Raw genomic sequence first — 16,607 nt, 5'->3', positions numbered from 1 at the left:
AACAGGATCCCCAGATGATTTGTATGGACATTACAGACTGAGAATTGTAAGATTTAAAACACCGGACTAATCTTCTCAGGAAACTAAAGACTTTTTTCACAAAATCTTTTGATTCAAAGAAAAGAACGATAGTGGGATCAAGAGCAAAACTGTTATACTACATATTAAACTGTAATTGAATAAGCATAATACCTTAAGTCCTGAACTCCAAAGATCAAGTACATTTTCCATCTTCTGAAGGTTTTCATCAGAAATAAGAAAATCGCTCACAACGATCTCATGGACGTCTGCATGACTAGAAATAGACCCTGGTGAGGAAGAGTCACCTAAGAGGTTAGAACTGAAAAAATCCATGACTGGGTGTGAGGGCTTCCTTGGTGATGACACTGGTGATGACCCTGGAGAGGAGGGAAAGGTGTGGTGGTCAGGCTGGAGAAAAGATAACCCAAATGTAAGGAGTTCTAATAGAGGGTAAGATGTCAGTTACCTACAGAGGTGGAGCAAAATGCAGAGAAATGACCTTTTAGTGTACTTTTTAAAGATTTTAAAATTTTATTCATGAGAGACACACAGAGAGAGAAACAGAGACACAGGCAGAGGGAGAAGCAGGCTCCTGGCAGGGAGCCCGATGTGGGACTCAATCCCTGGACCTGGGATCACAACCTGAGCCAAAGGCAGACGCTCAACCACTGAGCCATCCAGGCATCCCGTTATAGTGTACTTTTAAATTGAACTGAGCACAGTCTGAAATTAATACTGTAATTTCAGTATTGTCACTGATTCAGGACTAACCAGCACAAGGTGCCTCCTATACTCCCTCCCCACAAAAAAGGACCTCTATCCCAAACAAAGATACTTCATATATCCAGGTCCAGCCTGAGCTAAAGTTATTCTCATCTGCATCACCATATTAACATTTACTAAGTGCTTGCTATGTTCCTGTAATAGTGTTAGAAAGATGAGCTCTGGGCAGCCGGGGGCTGGGGGGGGGGGGGCTCGGCAGTCTGGCGCCACCTTCAGTCCAGGGTGTGATCCTGGAGACCCGGGATCGAGTCCCGCGTGGGGCTCCCTGCATGGAGCCTACTTCTCCCTCTGCCTCTCTCTCTCTGTGCCTCTCGTGAATAAATAAATAAAATCTTAAAAAAAAAAAAAAAAAGAAAGAAAGATGAACTCTCCTATTATATGCTGCCAAAAGAGTCAGGCATTACTATCTCCACTTTACTGATGAGGAAACAGGTGCAGAAAGAGGCAACTAACCAAGGTCCTGGTGGTTGTATATAGGTGATTATTACTTCACGTAAAACACTGGTATGGGTTTTAAAACCACCAAAATTCAACTCTATAAGTAGAAAGAGACTAGTAGTTTAGTTGTATCAGATAATCAGCTGTAAGGCACACTGTTAGCCTTCAACATATAGGTGAAAATATATACACATCTCTATATATATCCATATATACATAATTCCCATCCTCTGCCCATAGACATGGTGGCAGAGTGGGGGGTGGAGGTAGGGGTGAAAGCCAGAGCCAGAAAAACTGGCATCTACCTTTAAAAAGCACAAAGTAGGAAAGGTTACTATTTTATCACAAATGCACGTTGGAATTAGAGACCGTTTATCATTTCTCACGTATTTTGCTTTTCTTAGGAGAGTCCTGATAACCAAGATTAAAAGGCCCCCCTGTCTTCCTTAGTGAATGAGATGAGTCAAACAAAGGTAAAGCTACTACAGGAACTTACTTAAAAGTAAACCAAGAATGTTTTGCAAAAAGGATAATCATTCCCTAATATATATTTTTATATAAAAAATTTATCAACAAATGGTTCAGGCTAGTCAACTATGAGACACTACCTACGTATTCTGAAGAATAAACCCAAAGAATAAAGTAGAGTGACTGAGTACATGAATGTTCTCTTTCACTAACAAGAGTTGCACTTGTGGAAAAGCAAGAGGCTCTGCTTTTTAAAAAATTTTTAAACATTTATTCACCTTTTACAAAATAGAATGACCTAAATGAAGTACTTGAAATATCCCTTGGGGAGTACAGTGCCCAAGCCTTTTATTTACAAGTGAGGAAATAAAGGATAGAGGCACTCTTTATGTGGTGGCTTAAATGGCCTATATGTCATATAACATCGAGTCACAAGGCAAGCAAAGTGTCCTATTTTAATTATTTCAATCATTCTATGTCAAAGAAAAAGTTTCAATCTGGTACTAGTTTGCTTTTATAATCTCTGTAACACAAGTTAATCTCTCCTTTCAACAAAGAAAAAGCAAACTTCAGGCTGAACCCACCACCACTAGCAGTATTCAACCAAAACTTAATAATTTTGTCTGAGTTGCTTTTTACCGACTGTTTTCTATTTATAAAAAGGGTGTATTAGTTTTATCCTATAATCAGTAATGACACACACCAATTTTCCTTTTAATGAATTTAAGCTAAAAATAAATATATCTGAAGAAAACCAAAAAATGATAGAACAAGTGATATAAAGATAGGACAAAAATCATTAAGTTGGTACACAAATGCCTGAATGTTGGGAAATAATGCCCTGGTTCATAAAAACACTTAAATTGGCCAAGCTCTCTGACATTCCATTAATTCTTTTAAAGTATTTGCCTGCTAACCTAGCAGTTTTAAGAAAGGATGCCATACACTATAATACACTAACCTGTCTTAATTGTACTATTTTGGAATTTTATGAAATTACTTTAAATAAGATTAGTTAATAGATTAGCAACAGCAACATTAAAGACTCCTGCCAATAAATAATATGGTGAAATTATTCCTCTTACTACACAAATAATATTCACCAAACCATACAATGTTATATATTAATAAAAACAAAGTAAGGCAAAGGCATACCATCTGTCTTTGAATGACTTGAAATATTCAAATCACATCCTTTCCCAACTTCCATCCTTGTTTCTCTTACTACAGGGCTATTTCCTGCTGAAAAGAATTAAAAAAATTTTTTTAATTAAACCAAACTACTCATATCAAAGGTCTAATGACACATAGCTAATTTAAGAAGGTAACAGTGTCTACAACTTTAGAGCAAGCAAAATACAACTGCTGGGGATACAGGGACACCAAGACAAAGAACAAGAAGAAAGAAAAAGTCTGAGACTAGAAAAAGTCTTACTGTATCACTAGTTAAGCTCAAATTGACCCACCAAACAGAGCTGAAAGAGAATGCAGCCTACTGCAGCATTTAGTCCACGCTAAGAGACTAAGTGGATGACTGGCATTAGAACTTAGGAGCTACACTAACAACACTGGTTGTTTCCAGGGGCCTGGGGCTTTTCACTAGCTGCAATCAAACTAAAGTGACACTGGTTCCCCCAGAACAGGGACTTAGTCAATACACGGCAGAAAAAAAAACAGAGGAAAACTTCACTAGAATGGCTGTGCTGGAGGCTTACAAATACTCTGCCAACTTCAAAATACACCCTGCTTATACCAAGTAACAGCAAATGGGATGATAAATGCATATATTCCAACCATGGCTATGTGTGAATTGGGATATGTAAATTCACTGCCTGCTGTGAGCTTAGATCTCGAACTCTTTGTGGAAAAGGCAGAGTATGAATGAATGAATACTAACTTGCATGCTACAGAAGAACAAGGGTTTTATTTTTTTAAGATTTTATTTATTTATTCATGAGAGACAGAGAGAGAGAGAGAGAGAGGCAGAGACACAGGCAGAGGGAGAAGCAAGCTCCATGCAGGGAGCCTGACGTGGGACTCGATCCCGGGTCTTCAGGATCACACCCTGGGCTGAAGGCGGCGCTAAACCGCTGAGCCATCCAGGCTGTCCAGAACAAGGGTTTTAAATTCCAATTGATGTCCCTGAAAGGCTGGCAAGCCGGGGCAAGGAAAGGACTCCCACTTTGTGTCTCTGGGAACAACAATACAGTAGGACTGCAGCCAGTGGAAAAGGAAACAAGCTTTTGGTAGAGGCACAGAGGGTGAACACATGGATTGACTATTTACATATTTTATAAGAGTACGCAGCACTTTGGGTTTGCTCAGTAGGAACTACAGGCTGAGGTCAGGATCATGGTCAAGATCACGATGTAAAATGAACAAATCCCAGTGTCCTATCTCTTGAGGATCAACTAAAATTTAGGCAGAAAATATTCAGTGTTAGAATGTTTCAGTGGCATGTTCTGCCCTTGATCCACTGCAGTAGGCGGAGGACAGACGAGCAATGAAAACTCCAGGTCTACAGAGGGAAAGGAACCAAATATCAGGGCTGCAATTTCTCAGAAACCCAAGAGCCTGCTGACTCCGATTAGGCTGCATCATGTGCCTTCAAGGAGAGATCCTCAGAGTTATGCCTATTGTTGACAACCGCCCATTGCCAGGGCCATCTTAGGGGACCTTTCTGTGCCCTTTTAAGTAATATTTACTTAGTGAGCTGTTTGGAATCTTGCACTTTAGTGAATAAGGAATGGATAGGTGGAAGGAGTTTTACCCTCCTTTCTCCAGCTTTCATTCATCTATCAATATACATTCTGGTTTGTGTTAGCTTTCAGTACTGTCACTGACATAGTCCAAAATGGGTTCACCTTTGTGGTGATTTCAAACAGTCTTCCATACTCACAGAAATGCTACCAACCATGCCCCAGCAAAGGGCAGGTATCAACAATAGGCATAACTCTAAGGATCTCTTCTTAGAGGTTTTTTTTTGTATATTTTTTATTGGAGTTCGATTTGCCAAAAATATGGAACGCTTCACGAATTTGCGTGTCATCCTTGCGCAGGGGCCATGCTAATCTCTGTATGGTTCCAATTTTAGTATATGTGCTGCCAAAGCCGAGCACAACTTAAAAAGTTCTGAGGGCTACTTATGGACCACCTTTAATTTGGGGCCTTGGACATTTAGTTTCCAAGGTAATCCTGGTATCTAACGATTGGAACAAGCAGAGGTGCAGTATACTCCACTGAGGAATGTACAATGACTACTGTGTTGCTTTAATTATTATTTTTCATATAAGTAGCACTCAAACAAAATTCACATAAAAATCCAGCTGTCACGTAAGAGAGAGAAACACATGAAATGGAAAAAGTTCCTCCAGATGATAGTGATACACAGGACTGACTGAGAAGAATCACTGGCGAAACATTTTCACAATCATAGGTCAATAGCATTAATGAGCTCAGTAACATCTTAAATTAAGAGATATCTTAAAAAATATACATAACCTTGATTATGAAGAATATCATCAATTACAGTAGGAACCCTAACATCTGGTACCACTTCTCCCTTAGAATGACATGGCTGTGAAGCATCTGATTCAATGTTTGGAGTCACAATGGCATAACGAAGCAGTTCTTCATATTCTTCCTATGAGAAGCCAATAACAAAGAATATATTTATTTTAACACGTTCAGGCAAAGAACAACAAAGACACAGTTAAACATGTTCTCTACTTCAATTCTCAAAATAGCATTCCCATGTCATAAGCAATGTGTATTCCTTAAAAACAATAAAATCCAACAAATAAACCAATCCAAGTTTCTTCCAGTGATAGTACCTTAGTACACAAATTCCTTCGGCGTGTCTGTCAATTTAGCAGTGGTGACACCAATTACCTAGTGTAGCTGCCTGAAGCCAACCAACAGCTACAAGACAGAAGAGCCCTCCCTCAACTAGCAGCTGCTTGCAGGCCGGCAGAGACACCATTAGCCACTTCTCTGCTTTTCTGAAACTTAGTTTGAAGATGTTGCTCCCAAAGACTCCACAATAGGATAGTCTAGGGATGAAAAGTAGTTTTGACACTGCTTACTGACAGCCACCATCCAACAACAGCCACTCAGCAACAACTCTGGGTCTCTCTTCACAGTATGAAAAGAGTATAAGGGAAATACTGGAAAAGGACAAATATTGACGATAAAGAGACCATGAATGTAAACCTGTTTCACTCTATCTGCTGGCACCTTCATAGCACATGAGAAAGGAGCGATAAAAAAGAGGTTACGAAGTGTAGACCTTACAGAAATTCCTCAGGCTTAAAAAAAATAAAAAATAAAAAAAAGAATTTCCTAGCGCAAATACTTAGCTATTTCTTTAGCCAAATCAAAAAATGTTATTTGTGAAGTAAAAAAGTATACTGGAATTTAGTCTCTATTCACAAGGTATTGGTATGATGTAATCAATATTCCTCCTAAGAAGCAGTTACTTTTAAGAGTATGGCATGGACCCACAGAATATCTTTGCATTAAAAAAATTGGGGGGAAGATTTTCAAGAATGTTAAATGTTATTATTCCATGGGATTATTCTGTGTTAGTTTTTCTCCATAAGAAGTTTAGTTCAGATACAGAACTATCTTCTCAATAGTCCTAATTGTCTTATTATCTGGATTCATCTTCAGTATGAAGATAACCGATGCTCAAAACTACCTCTTTGAAGGGTCATAGTCAAGACCTGCTGAAGCGAACTGAGTGAATTGTCGAAATCAATGAATTATCTTTAATAAAATCATTATATGGTATATGTATTGGAAATTAGCAATTTTTACTCTTTCCCTATGATTTTCTATGAGTAAGAATATTTAACTGCCCACCACACCCAAGTTTCCAGCCATGGTTGTATCACAGTTAGCTGAAGTAAGTGTCTTCATGTTTCCCAAAGGAAACCAGTCCCTCCCTATGAGAGTGAGAAGCTGTGCAGCAGCAAATGACTTCAGATCATGTTACATGCTTATCATATTACAGAGTCTTAGCACTTATTCCAAGCTTGAATCTTTCAGGTGTTTCTTGCATGATTTTTATATTACGAAAAGTCTGAAGAAGCAACCAATTTTGTTGGTGATTCCACACTGAATCAAAAATTTTCTATAAATTTTTTTTATGGTTTTGATCAGTTTATTTGAAGAGGAGATACATTTTTAAGAACCTACCAATTTTTTTTTCTTTCTTTTAAAAGATTTTTATTTTTTTTCATGAGAGACACACAGAGAGAGGCAGAGACACAGGCAGAGGGAAAAGAACAACAGGCAAGGAGCCCGATGTGGGACTTGATCCCAGGACCCTGGGATCATGCCCTGAGCCACAGGCAGACGTTCCCACTTAACCACCCAGGCGTCCCAAAGAAAGCTACCAATTTTTCATAATGCACAGAGAAATTGAATCACTATGGTATACACCTGAAACTAATGTAACTCTGTGTGTCAACTATACTCAAAAAAACAAAAAAGCTACCATTTTCAACCATTTATGTTAAGAATCAGAATTTTCTTAATATCATGTAGCCCAAATAAAATACAGATGCAAAAAGGTCACTTAGGCTTATCAAACTATGCTGGTCTTCTATCATTCATCAATGTCAAATCTGCATTTATAAAGGCAGCCTCATTGTTTTTGCTAACTTTGTGAGAAGTAAATGTCACAAATTTGGAATTTATAACATAAATCTACACAATTATATTTCTGCTTTAACCTTTTCCTATTGGAATTTGAAGCAAAATTGTTTGAAAACAGGGTTTATGCTGGTAGCTGTTTGAAAGCTGCTGGTCTTTAGGGTAATTAAATGTAAAAAAGTGACTTGGTTTTAGTTTCAGCCTTGATCTGCATATTTAATATAGATTACTTATATACAGTAAATTTAGTTACAGCAAGCTCAAATTTTTACATGTCAAGGCTAATTGCAGAAGAGAAAGAGATACTCCAAAGGGAGAATCATTAGAAAGAAAACTTAATCATCAGATTTTGGGGCACCTGGGTGACTCAGCTGATTAAGCATCCAATTCTTGGTTTCTGCTCAGGTCATGATCTTGGGATAGTGAGATCAAGCCCGAGTAGGACTCTGCTCATGGCAGTGTTTGCTTAAGATTTCCCTCTCCCTCTCCTTTTGTCCCTCCCTCCCCCACCCTCTCTAAAATAAATATTAAAAAAAAGAACCTTTCATATGGCTATAGTCAACTCCTTAGATATATCCCCTTTATGATAATAAACACATGTCTGCTTTTTATTTATTTTTTTAAAGACTTTATTCATGAGAGACAGAGAGAGAAAAAGAGAGAGAGAGAGGCAGAGACACAGGCAGAGGGAGAAGCGGGCTCCATGCAGGGAGCCCGATGCAGGACTCGATCCCTGGACTCCAGGATCAAGCCCTGGGCTGAAGGTGGCGGTAAACCTCTGAGCTACCCAGGGATCCCCATGTCTGAATTTTAAACTTACATTTCCTGACAGAAAATAAAAATATTTCACATTATGGTTATTACTGAGGCAGGAGGCTCTTATTAGAGAAAAAGTAACTTAGAATTTCAGATACATTTCATTTTTATGTTGACAAAAATAACTACAATTCTTTAAATTTAAATATTCTTAAATTTAAAAAATAAATTCCTGAATCACATCAGTTTTCCAGTTATTACAATAAAAGGAAATATCCAGAGAGTTTGATAAATTGAAGCCCTATACAAGATAATCCACTGGTTTCTATATACTCGAATGTATGAGTCAGTCCTAACAACATATATAAAATTTCAAGGGTAATACTCTCTATGACAGAAAAGGCTAACAGTCCAGCAGTATCTGTTTTCCCTTTATTCCTTTAAGTTTCTAAGACCTCAGGGTCTGACCTGGGCAAATGACCCCCCAGCAACATTTCTCAACCTCCCTTTCACAGGTATGGCCAAGAGACCTGGTCTATGGAAATGGCGTGTACAACCTCAGGGCACGTCCTTGGAAAGGAAGCTGCTTGCTCCTACTCGCTCTTCCCATGGGTTAGAGACGGCAGTGAGCTAGCACCCAATGATGCGAACCTCGTCAACACCCTAGGGCATGGCACAGCCACAGGAGAGAAGAGCCAGAGTCTTTAGGTGACCTCAGGACTCCCTACCAGCTCTGACTTACAAGAGACTATGTATCAGCTCACGCTTTTTTTTTTTTTTAAGATTTTATTTATTTAGTATATATATATATATATAGAGAGAGAGAGAGAGAGAGAGAGAGAAGGAGCACAAGCTGGTGGGCCAGCAGGCAGAGGGAGAGGGAGAAGCAGGCTCCCTGCTGAGCAAGTAGCCCGATGCCCTGCAGGGCTTGATCCCAGGACCCTGAGATCATGACCTGAGCAGAAGGCAGATGCTTAACTGACTGAACCACCCAGGCACGACTCACTCAAGCTTTTAAATAATTTACTTAACAATTTTTACTTGGTTCCTGTTAAAGTGGCCAAAATAATACCCTATTATACTTCCCAAACAGCCAAAATAAACTTTTGACTTCGACTAAGAACACATAAAAATGTGGCTGTTACAGATTGAATGTCAGTGTCCTCCTCAAATTCATATATTGATAACCGGAATCTCCAGAGCAGCTGTATTTGGAGATGGGGCCTCTACAGTAATTAAAGTTACCTAAGGTCACAAGGGTGGGGTGCTGATAAGTCAGGATTAGTGTCCTTTTAAGGAGCGCAGAAAATTCTCTGTCTGCCCATGCACACGCACTGAGGAAAAGCCATGTTGAGGACTCAGTGAGAAGGCAGCTGTCTGCAGGCCAAGAGGAGAGAGCTCACCAGAAACAGACCCTGCCAGACCTTGCTTTGGTACATCCAGCATTCAGAACTATGAGAAAATAAATTTCAGTTGTTTAAGCCACCCAGTCTACGGTGTTTTGTTATGACAGCCCAATCCAACTAATACAGTTGGCTATCTTGTACTTATATTTTGATGTCAATTAACTTTTTAATTGGTGACAATTACAACTACATTTAGCCAAATCAGCATTGCTCAATCAGACTTAATTTATTACAACTTCTAGCCTATAACAGGAGGGGAATTAGAAGTCAGTGGCTTTAACTTGTAGCCTCTCTAATCTGACTTCTGCTCTGGATCAGAAAAGGGGGGGAAAAAAAGAGCCAGACATGTATTTCAAAGTCCCCACAACAAGCACTATGACTTAGAGCAGAGGTAAGTAGGTGTATATTAACAGTATTCTATGAACATATGTTAATTTATCTTAGGTAAGACTAAAATATTAGTTATTTAAATAATTATCATACTTTCATATATGTAGATACAGGCCAAATGGGCTATTTTAAATTTAAGGATCAAAATAAATAATATTGTGTTTCTTAATTATTAAAAATAACCTGTCTTCAGGTAAATAAGAATCCTGAACTAACAACCAAAACTTGTAATTTTGCTCCCCACCAACAAAAGCTGGACTGGTGTGACCCTGAACTACAGGTGAACCCATACATACCATGTAAGGTCAGGGCAGCTGGCTGGCAGTTTGGAGTTGTGCTTGGAGGGAGTTACCAGTCAGTAAGCACCACGGATGCTGCCCATCCCACAGCATTCATCAACGAAGTTTTAGGAATCATTCACACAATTGAGACAGTGAAGAAAACTCCCTTAGAAGGAGTACTGACTTGTAAGGGGCTCTTATATTAAATGTTTAGTTTTACATATTTGTTATCTACGTAAAAGCATATAGTTGTTTTATTTTTAACATGTTTTAGTATTCATATTTTGAAATGTTTCCAGGAATGGAAATATAGCCAAGTTTTCAACTGTCATCAAGAACCAATAGGGTCGTAAGCTGAGGGTTACTAATAAACAGAATCTCAGGTGGGCTGACATTCTAAGCAGGTAACCAGTAACACAAAATTATTTCTGGCATGTTTCTCTCCAATTCTACTCTGGAGATTTATTTTTTTGATATAAAGCTTGGTCTCCAGGCAAAATGACAACTTGAGATCTTACAAGGTGTTTACATTTTAATATTAAAAGGATCTGAACCCAACAATGACAATGTGTGGGGTTTTGATTCCCTCACCAGCAACAAGCTATTCTTAGGCACTAGCTGAGTGTCCTGCAATTCAACTCAATTCTGACACTATCTACTGGAGACAGCATCAGGTTCCACAAAGCAAGGGCTCAGTCCTCTAAGACTTCACCTCCCCCAGCCCAAAACTCAGACACCAGGACCAAGTCCAAGTTACCCCCTGAGCTTATGACTAACCAGCTACACAGACTGGAGGTTCCAAAAATCCCTCTCCCCAGGTCTGATGAATTTGCTAGAGCAGTTCACAGAACTCAGAGAAACATTTTCCTTACCAGATCATCAGTTTATATAATAGAAGGATGCAAGAGACACAGGACAAGGTATAGGGTAGAGGGGAAGAGCTTCCATGCCCTCTCCTGAAAGCCAGTCACCCAGCACCTCTATACAGCCACCAAGCTGGAAGCTCTCGGAACCCCCTCCCACTGGGTGTTTACGGAGGCTTCATGACACAGGCAAGCCTGATTAAATCATTGGCTCCTGGTGGCAGAACTCAATCTCCAGCCCCTCTCCCCTTCCAGGAGCTCAGGGTGGGTGGGATGGAAAGTTCCAACCTTCTAAACCTGTGGCTAGCTCTTCAGCAACCAGCCCCAATCCTTAGGTGGGGTCCAAAAGCCACCTTGCTAGCATAACAAACACATTTATCACTCTCATTATTTAGGAAATTTCAAAGGCTTTTGAAACCATGTACACAAAATGGGGATGAAGATCGAAATATATTTCTTATTATAAATTGCAATATCACAAGTATAAATTAATCAGTTCTCTCCTGAAGCAAGTTTGAAAAAGGCTGAGATAAAAAATGCAGGAAAGCCCTGCTGCCTTCAAAGACGGCACAAGGTAGAAGTACATCCAAAGCTAGAGCAAGGAGGAAACATCTATGTCACAATTCCACACTATCTTTATCCTAGTAAATATTCACAGTATTTCCCCAATAGCTTCCCAATTTCTAAATCTGTAATTTCAATTAAAGGAAAACATATGTTTCATAAAATATCTTCCTAAAGTTCTTCTCATATTATACACTTTCAAAAACAACTTACTCTATTTAGGCATAAACATAATGTCCAGCTTTTCCCCCTCTTAAGTGGTACAATTCTAAAACTCAAGACATACCATGTCAGACTCTCTCATTTAAAATCTACTCTAGAAATCTGAATCCATATTTCTGATAATAAAACATATAGCAATAAAAGAAATTTAAAACAGTTCATGCAAAAACCACACCATCTATCTGTCACCATCCAGGTCCTGGGCAGCAGAATGTGCTGAACGTTGTAGCAACAGGGACTAGAATCTAGAGTAGAACTTTAGGGAATCTAGGGCCCCAGAACTCTGGGCGGTTTGACAGCGTATTAATTTGCATTAAAGTGAAAGCAACATTCAGCAGCGATGGCTACAATGAGAAAATCTCAAGGAAAAAAATGTTTCTTGGGATTTCCAGCTTCACTTGTTATGCTGTTTGAAGCTTTTGCAGAGTATTTGAAGAGCTCATGACTGTTTTCTGAAAGGTTCAAACAATGTAAGGCATGTATGTCCCAAAGTTTGTGCAATAATTCTCGAAGTTTGATTTTATTATAATTTGACCTACATCATATGCTATGAACAAAACGTAATTATAAAATGTACGTGGCGTGAATAAGTGAAAAATGTATTCCTAGTTTTCCCTCATATTGTCACTTGTTTAAAATAAATCACAACAGGGACGCCTGGGTGACTCAGTGGTTGAGCATCTGCCTTCGGCTCAGGTTGTGACCCCAGGATCCAGGATCCAGTCTCACATCAGGTTCCCCGCAGGGAGCCTGCTTCTCCCTCTGCCTGGGTCTCTGCCTTATGAATAAATAAATAAAATCGTTAAAAACCAAAATAAAATAAATCATGACAAACTTAGACATGTCTTCCTACCTGAAGATCTGAAGAGACAGAACTGTGCTGGTCAGAGTCTTTCTGCATAACGGGAAGTGAGCATTTCTCTTCATCTGATGACATTCTGCACAAACACTATAAAACAATAAAAACTCACTTCAATTTTCTTCCCTTGATATTTAAACATTTTAGTTTTCTATATACATACATCCTAACCTGTAAACAATAATCCTGTTAAAATCCTTCAACATATTGAGCACCCACGGACAAAATAAGTAGGCAAGGAAGGAAATAGTAAAAGACTCAATTCTCAGCATCAGTGAGTTTTTAATGTAGTCAAGGAGATGACACAAATACATGAAACGTTAAAGAGAAATGGAAGCTCCTCAGACACATCCACAATGGGGTCTGTTGAGAATAGACTGCGACCAATGTTCCTCAGCAATGTGTGGCAACCTGTATGCTGTTCGTTGTCCTATAAGATACTGAACCGAGAGAGAATGAACAATGTAGGCAAATTCTCTGCTTAAGGAAACTTACCATTTGGGAATATTATTTTAAGAAAAGCAAGACTATACAGAACGAAAGATTCTTATACACCATAGAAAAATTGTTAAAAGTCTTAACCAAAAAAATAAAACAAGTATTTTTAATAACAAGTAAATAAATTTAAAGGGCAAGTAGTAGGGAGCCCGGGAGGCTCAGTCAGTTGGGCATCTGATTTTTGATTTTGGCCCAGGTCATGATCTCATGTCCTGGGACTAAGCCCCATGTGGGCTCTGCGCTCAGTGTGGAGTCTGCTAGAGATTCTCTCCCCCCCCCCTTCTTTCTGCCCCTCCCGCTATCTGTTTGCACACACATGCACTCACTCTCTAAAATAAATAAATCTTAAAAAAAAAAAAAAGACAAGTAGTGACTATTCAAATTCCCTGAACAGGAGTTACATATAAAACAGTGGTGAGGAATTAAGATGAAGTTCTGTCCTCACAAACTTTAGAATCTGCAGAGATAGCCAGACACACATAGAATATGAATGACAAAATGGAAAAAAAAAAAAAAAAAGCTAGTAGACCCCAAAACAACAGCAGTACAAAGCAGGGAGTAAGGAGTAACTATTTTTCATGGGGTGGGATTATGAGGGTGAAGAAATGGGAATGGAGTCAGAGAATGTTTTAATTAAGATGAACCGGGTATTGAGATCTGAAAGAGAGATAGATGTAAGGACACGCTAGGCATTAGAGCAGCAGAAGCAAAGACACAGAGGGGCATGTGCGCCGGCCAGGAACATAAGGAGTTTGCATGGCTGAAGCAAAGGGTGCAAAGCGAGGCTTGGCTAAGGATGCAACAGGCAAGGTAAGGAGCTGCTAGAGTATGGAAGATCATTGTGTCAAGTCAAAAAATGTGGGCTTCCCTCTAGAGAAGTTATTGAAATGTTTCAAACAAGTCATGACATGCTCAGCCTCTTCTTGTAAAGCCTCCAGGTTTCTAGCTTGGGCAATCAGACGGATAGTAGTGCCACTCACCAAGGTGAGAATCCTAGGAAGATAAGCAGGTTGGGAGGGCAGACAATGGGTTCAAAATCAGACCAGCTGGGTGTGAGGCACTGCAGTAAAGCTGTGTATACACCCTTTACAGTGCACAACAAGGACTATGTCCACGATGTGAATGCTGCTTTCTGGAGTTAAGCAATGAGGGAGCTCTTCTGCCCTGGAGGTACAGTAAGAGGAATCAGCAGCATAATGGGAAGTGCTGAAAAAGGGAGGGGGAAAAGATCACCCAAGAAGAGGAGTGTGAGAAAGAGTTCTTATTCTGAGGTCCATTCACCCAACTTATTATGCAGTATTTTTAGTATAAATGCACATGTGTATTCATCTAGTAAGAGGATCCTCAGCTTCAAATGTGTTCAGAGGGGCCTATAGCCCTAATCAAGTTAAAGGCCTACTACTGTAATGAGATTAAAAACTAGAAACACACGCACAGAAAAAAAAAAAAAAAAAAAAAAAAACTAGAAACAGGAACATTTAAAGGCAAAGACAGGAAAGGAAGTCAGGGGAAGCTCGGATGGTTCAGCGGTTTAGCGCAGCCTTCGGCTCAGGGCGTGATCCCAGAGTCCCGGGATCGAGTCCCGCGTCGGGCTCCCTGCGTGGAGCCTGCTTCTCCCTCTGCCTGGGTCTCTGCCTTTCTCGCTCTTTCATGAATAAATAAAATATTTGAAAGAAAAGGAAGTCAGAGTGGTAGAATTATCAGAAAGAAAAGCATCATAGAAACTTGGGGAACACCTCGCCCTTCAAGTTTTTATGAAGAAAGATGAAAACTGGGGGCTCCTGAACATGGAAGGAAGTAGCTGACGTCTATCTAAGTAATTTCGGCGGAAGATGAAGCAGGTGTCCATCACAGCAGCCTGAAACATAAATGAGACCAGGACATCGAGGTGGAAAGCGCAGAGCAGGGAGGTCAGGCCCCGGCTCGGGACGCGTCCGCCCCCCGCCCCGCGCGTCCGCCGCATCCAGGGGACCAGGCGCGGGGGGGCGGCAGGGGCAGGGGGCGGGGAGGACGCGCGGGGGGCTCCACCGGCCCTGGCCGGATCACACTCCCTGAAGAAAGCGTCGGCCACGGGGGCCTCTCCCCTGCGTCTTCACGGGCCGGAACCGCCCCCCCGCCGCCCCGGTACCGCCGGCTCCGCGGCGTAGGAGCCCCGGCGCAAACACACGCGGGCCGCGGCACCCCCAGCCCCGCACGGCCTCCGCCACCCACCGGCGCGGCTCTCCGCGAAGCCGGACGCTCCACTCCGCGTCTCGTCCCGCGGCAGCCGCCGCCACAGCAGCCGAGCAGCGGCTCCCGGCAGCAGCCCGACAGTTGCAGCCACAGGAACAAAGGACGGCGCTGTTCATTGGCCCCGAGCTTCAGCAACCTGCCGCTTGATTGGCCGCAGCCTCGGGGGCGGGGCCCTGGCCGCCGGGGACGCACCCGGCGGGGCGGGGTTCTGGAGGGAGAGCCCCGCCCCCGGCGCCGGCGGCAGCAGGGGGCGGGGCCGTGGGCGGATGAGGACCCGCGGACCTGAGCCGCGGGCTCTCTCGGCTCGGCCCTGGGCCCGGCTGGGTGAGAGGGCGCCCAGCTGCGCTGATGACCTCCGATGACCCCCAAAGCCCGTGCTGGCCCTTGTGCATAAGAATCCTCTTGTCCGTAATGCCCTGCCACAGGATCGTTGGAGGTGCTTTTTAAAAGTACGGATTCCTGACACCCACCCCTCTGCTTAATTCCTTCCGTCTTAGCGCCAGGGAATCAGAATTTTTAACGAGGACTACCAGTGATTCTGGTGGAAGAGTCAGCGGACCACACTGTAAGAAACTGCTGGACGGCGTGTTACTAATGACCTCAGGTCAGGCCCTTCTGGCGAAGTGACTATGAACCTTAGAATAATCGGGTCATAATTGTATCCTGGCCCTACCAGCTATTCACTGCCACCTTGGGTAATGCTGCCCACATTAGGATCCAGGTTGCAAAGGGGGAGCCCCATCTGGGGACCAAGTAATGAGCTCTGGCTGTTCTCAGGCTCCCTTTGTTACGGGAGGATGAGGTGTCTGCGTTTTGTTAGTTTCTGTAGATAGAAATGGCATAACCTGGGCCCCGTCTACCTTCCCGTTGGCAGAGCCAGACTTCTACGTGTACAAACAATGAAGTCAGAGGAGCCAGCAGTTTCTTTGGCATGAGCTATGCTTGTGTTCCTCTCCCCCGCCCTCTCCCGTGGTTATCATAAATAGAACAAATTCCTACTAATGCATATGAATTCATACCTGGTTGAAATATGTTTTTGAATTGAAATGCAACTAATGACTCCATACACTGTAATTTTTACTGCTGGACTTCCCCCTTTCTCTCCTGCCTCTTGGCCCCATGTTGCTCTTCTCTGTCTTCTCTGTCCTGGGGGGTAGATTTTCATAGA

The 16,607-nt window shown here is 41.6% G+C and overlaps 1 protein-coding gene and 1 non-coding gene across 6 annotated transcripts in view; both read right to left on the bottom strand.

Moving 5' to 3' along the window:
* POC5 (POC5 centriolar protein) overlaps window positions 1-16,132 on the bottom strand; it is a 37,014-nt gene extending 20,882 nt beyond the window's left edge. For 2 of the 5 annotated variants that reach the window (XM_025437247.3, XM_049108373.1), the window contains exons 1-5: window positions 15,419-15,578; window positions 12,704-12,799; window positions 5,212-5,353; window positions 2,866-2,949; window positions 193-398 (exon numbers count right to left, since the gene is read on the bottom strand). In XM_025437247.3, the coding sequence (XP_025293032.1) occupies window positions 193-398; window positions 2,866-2,949; window positions 5,212-5,353; window positions 12,704-12,787 (516 nt within the window). In that variant the 5' untranslated portion in view covers window positions 12,788-12,799; window positions 15,419-15,578. Of the gene's footprint in view, window positions 1-192; window positions 399-2,865; window positions 2,953-5,211; window positions 5,354-10,216; window positions 10,272-12,703; window positions 12,800-15,418; window positions 15,579-16,112 lie in introns of those variants that run through there. The other 3 variants (XM_025437246.2, XM_025437250.3, XM_025437248.3) reach the window with 3 other exon arrangements.
* LOC112654244 (U6 spliceosomal RNA) lies at window positions 4,725-4,829 on the bottom strand. Its single transcript, XR_003132893.1, has one exon. It is a non-coding gene; the product is annotated as a U6 spliceosomal RNA (small nuclear RNA).
* Window positions 16,133-16,607: the final 475 nt, after the last annotated feature.

This window comes from Canis lupus, chromosome 3 (assembly GCF_003254725.2).
Source record: "Canis lupus dingo isolate Sandy chromosome 3, ASM325472v2, whole genome shotgun sequence".
In the NCBI taxonomy this organism is placed as follows: Eukaryota; Metazoa; Chordata; class Mammalia; order Carnivora; family Canidae; genus Canis; species Canis lupus.
Note: the sequence above shows the minus strand (reverse complement) of the source record. Positions and strands in the feature narration are given on the sequence as shown.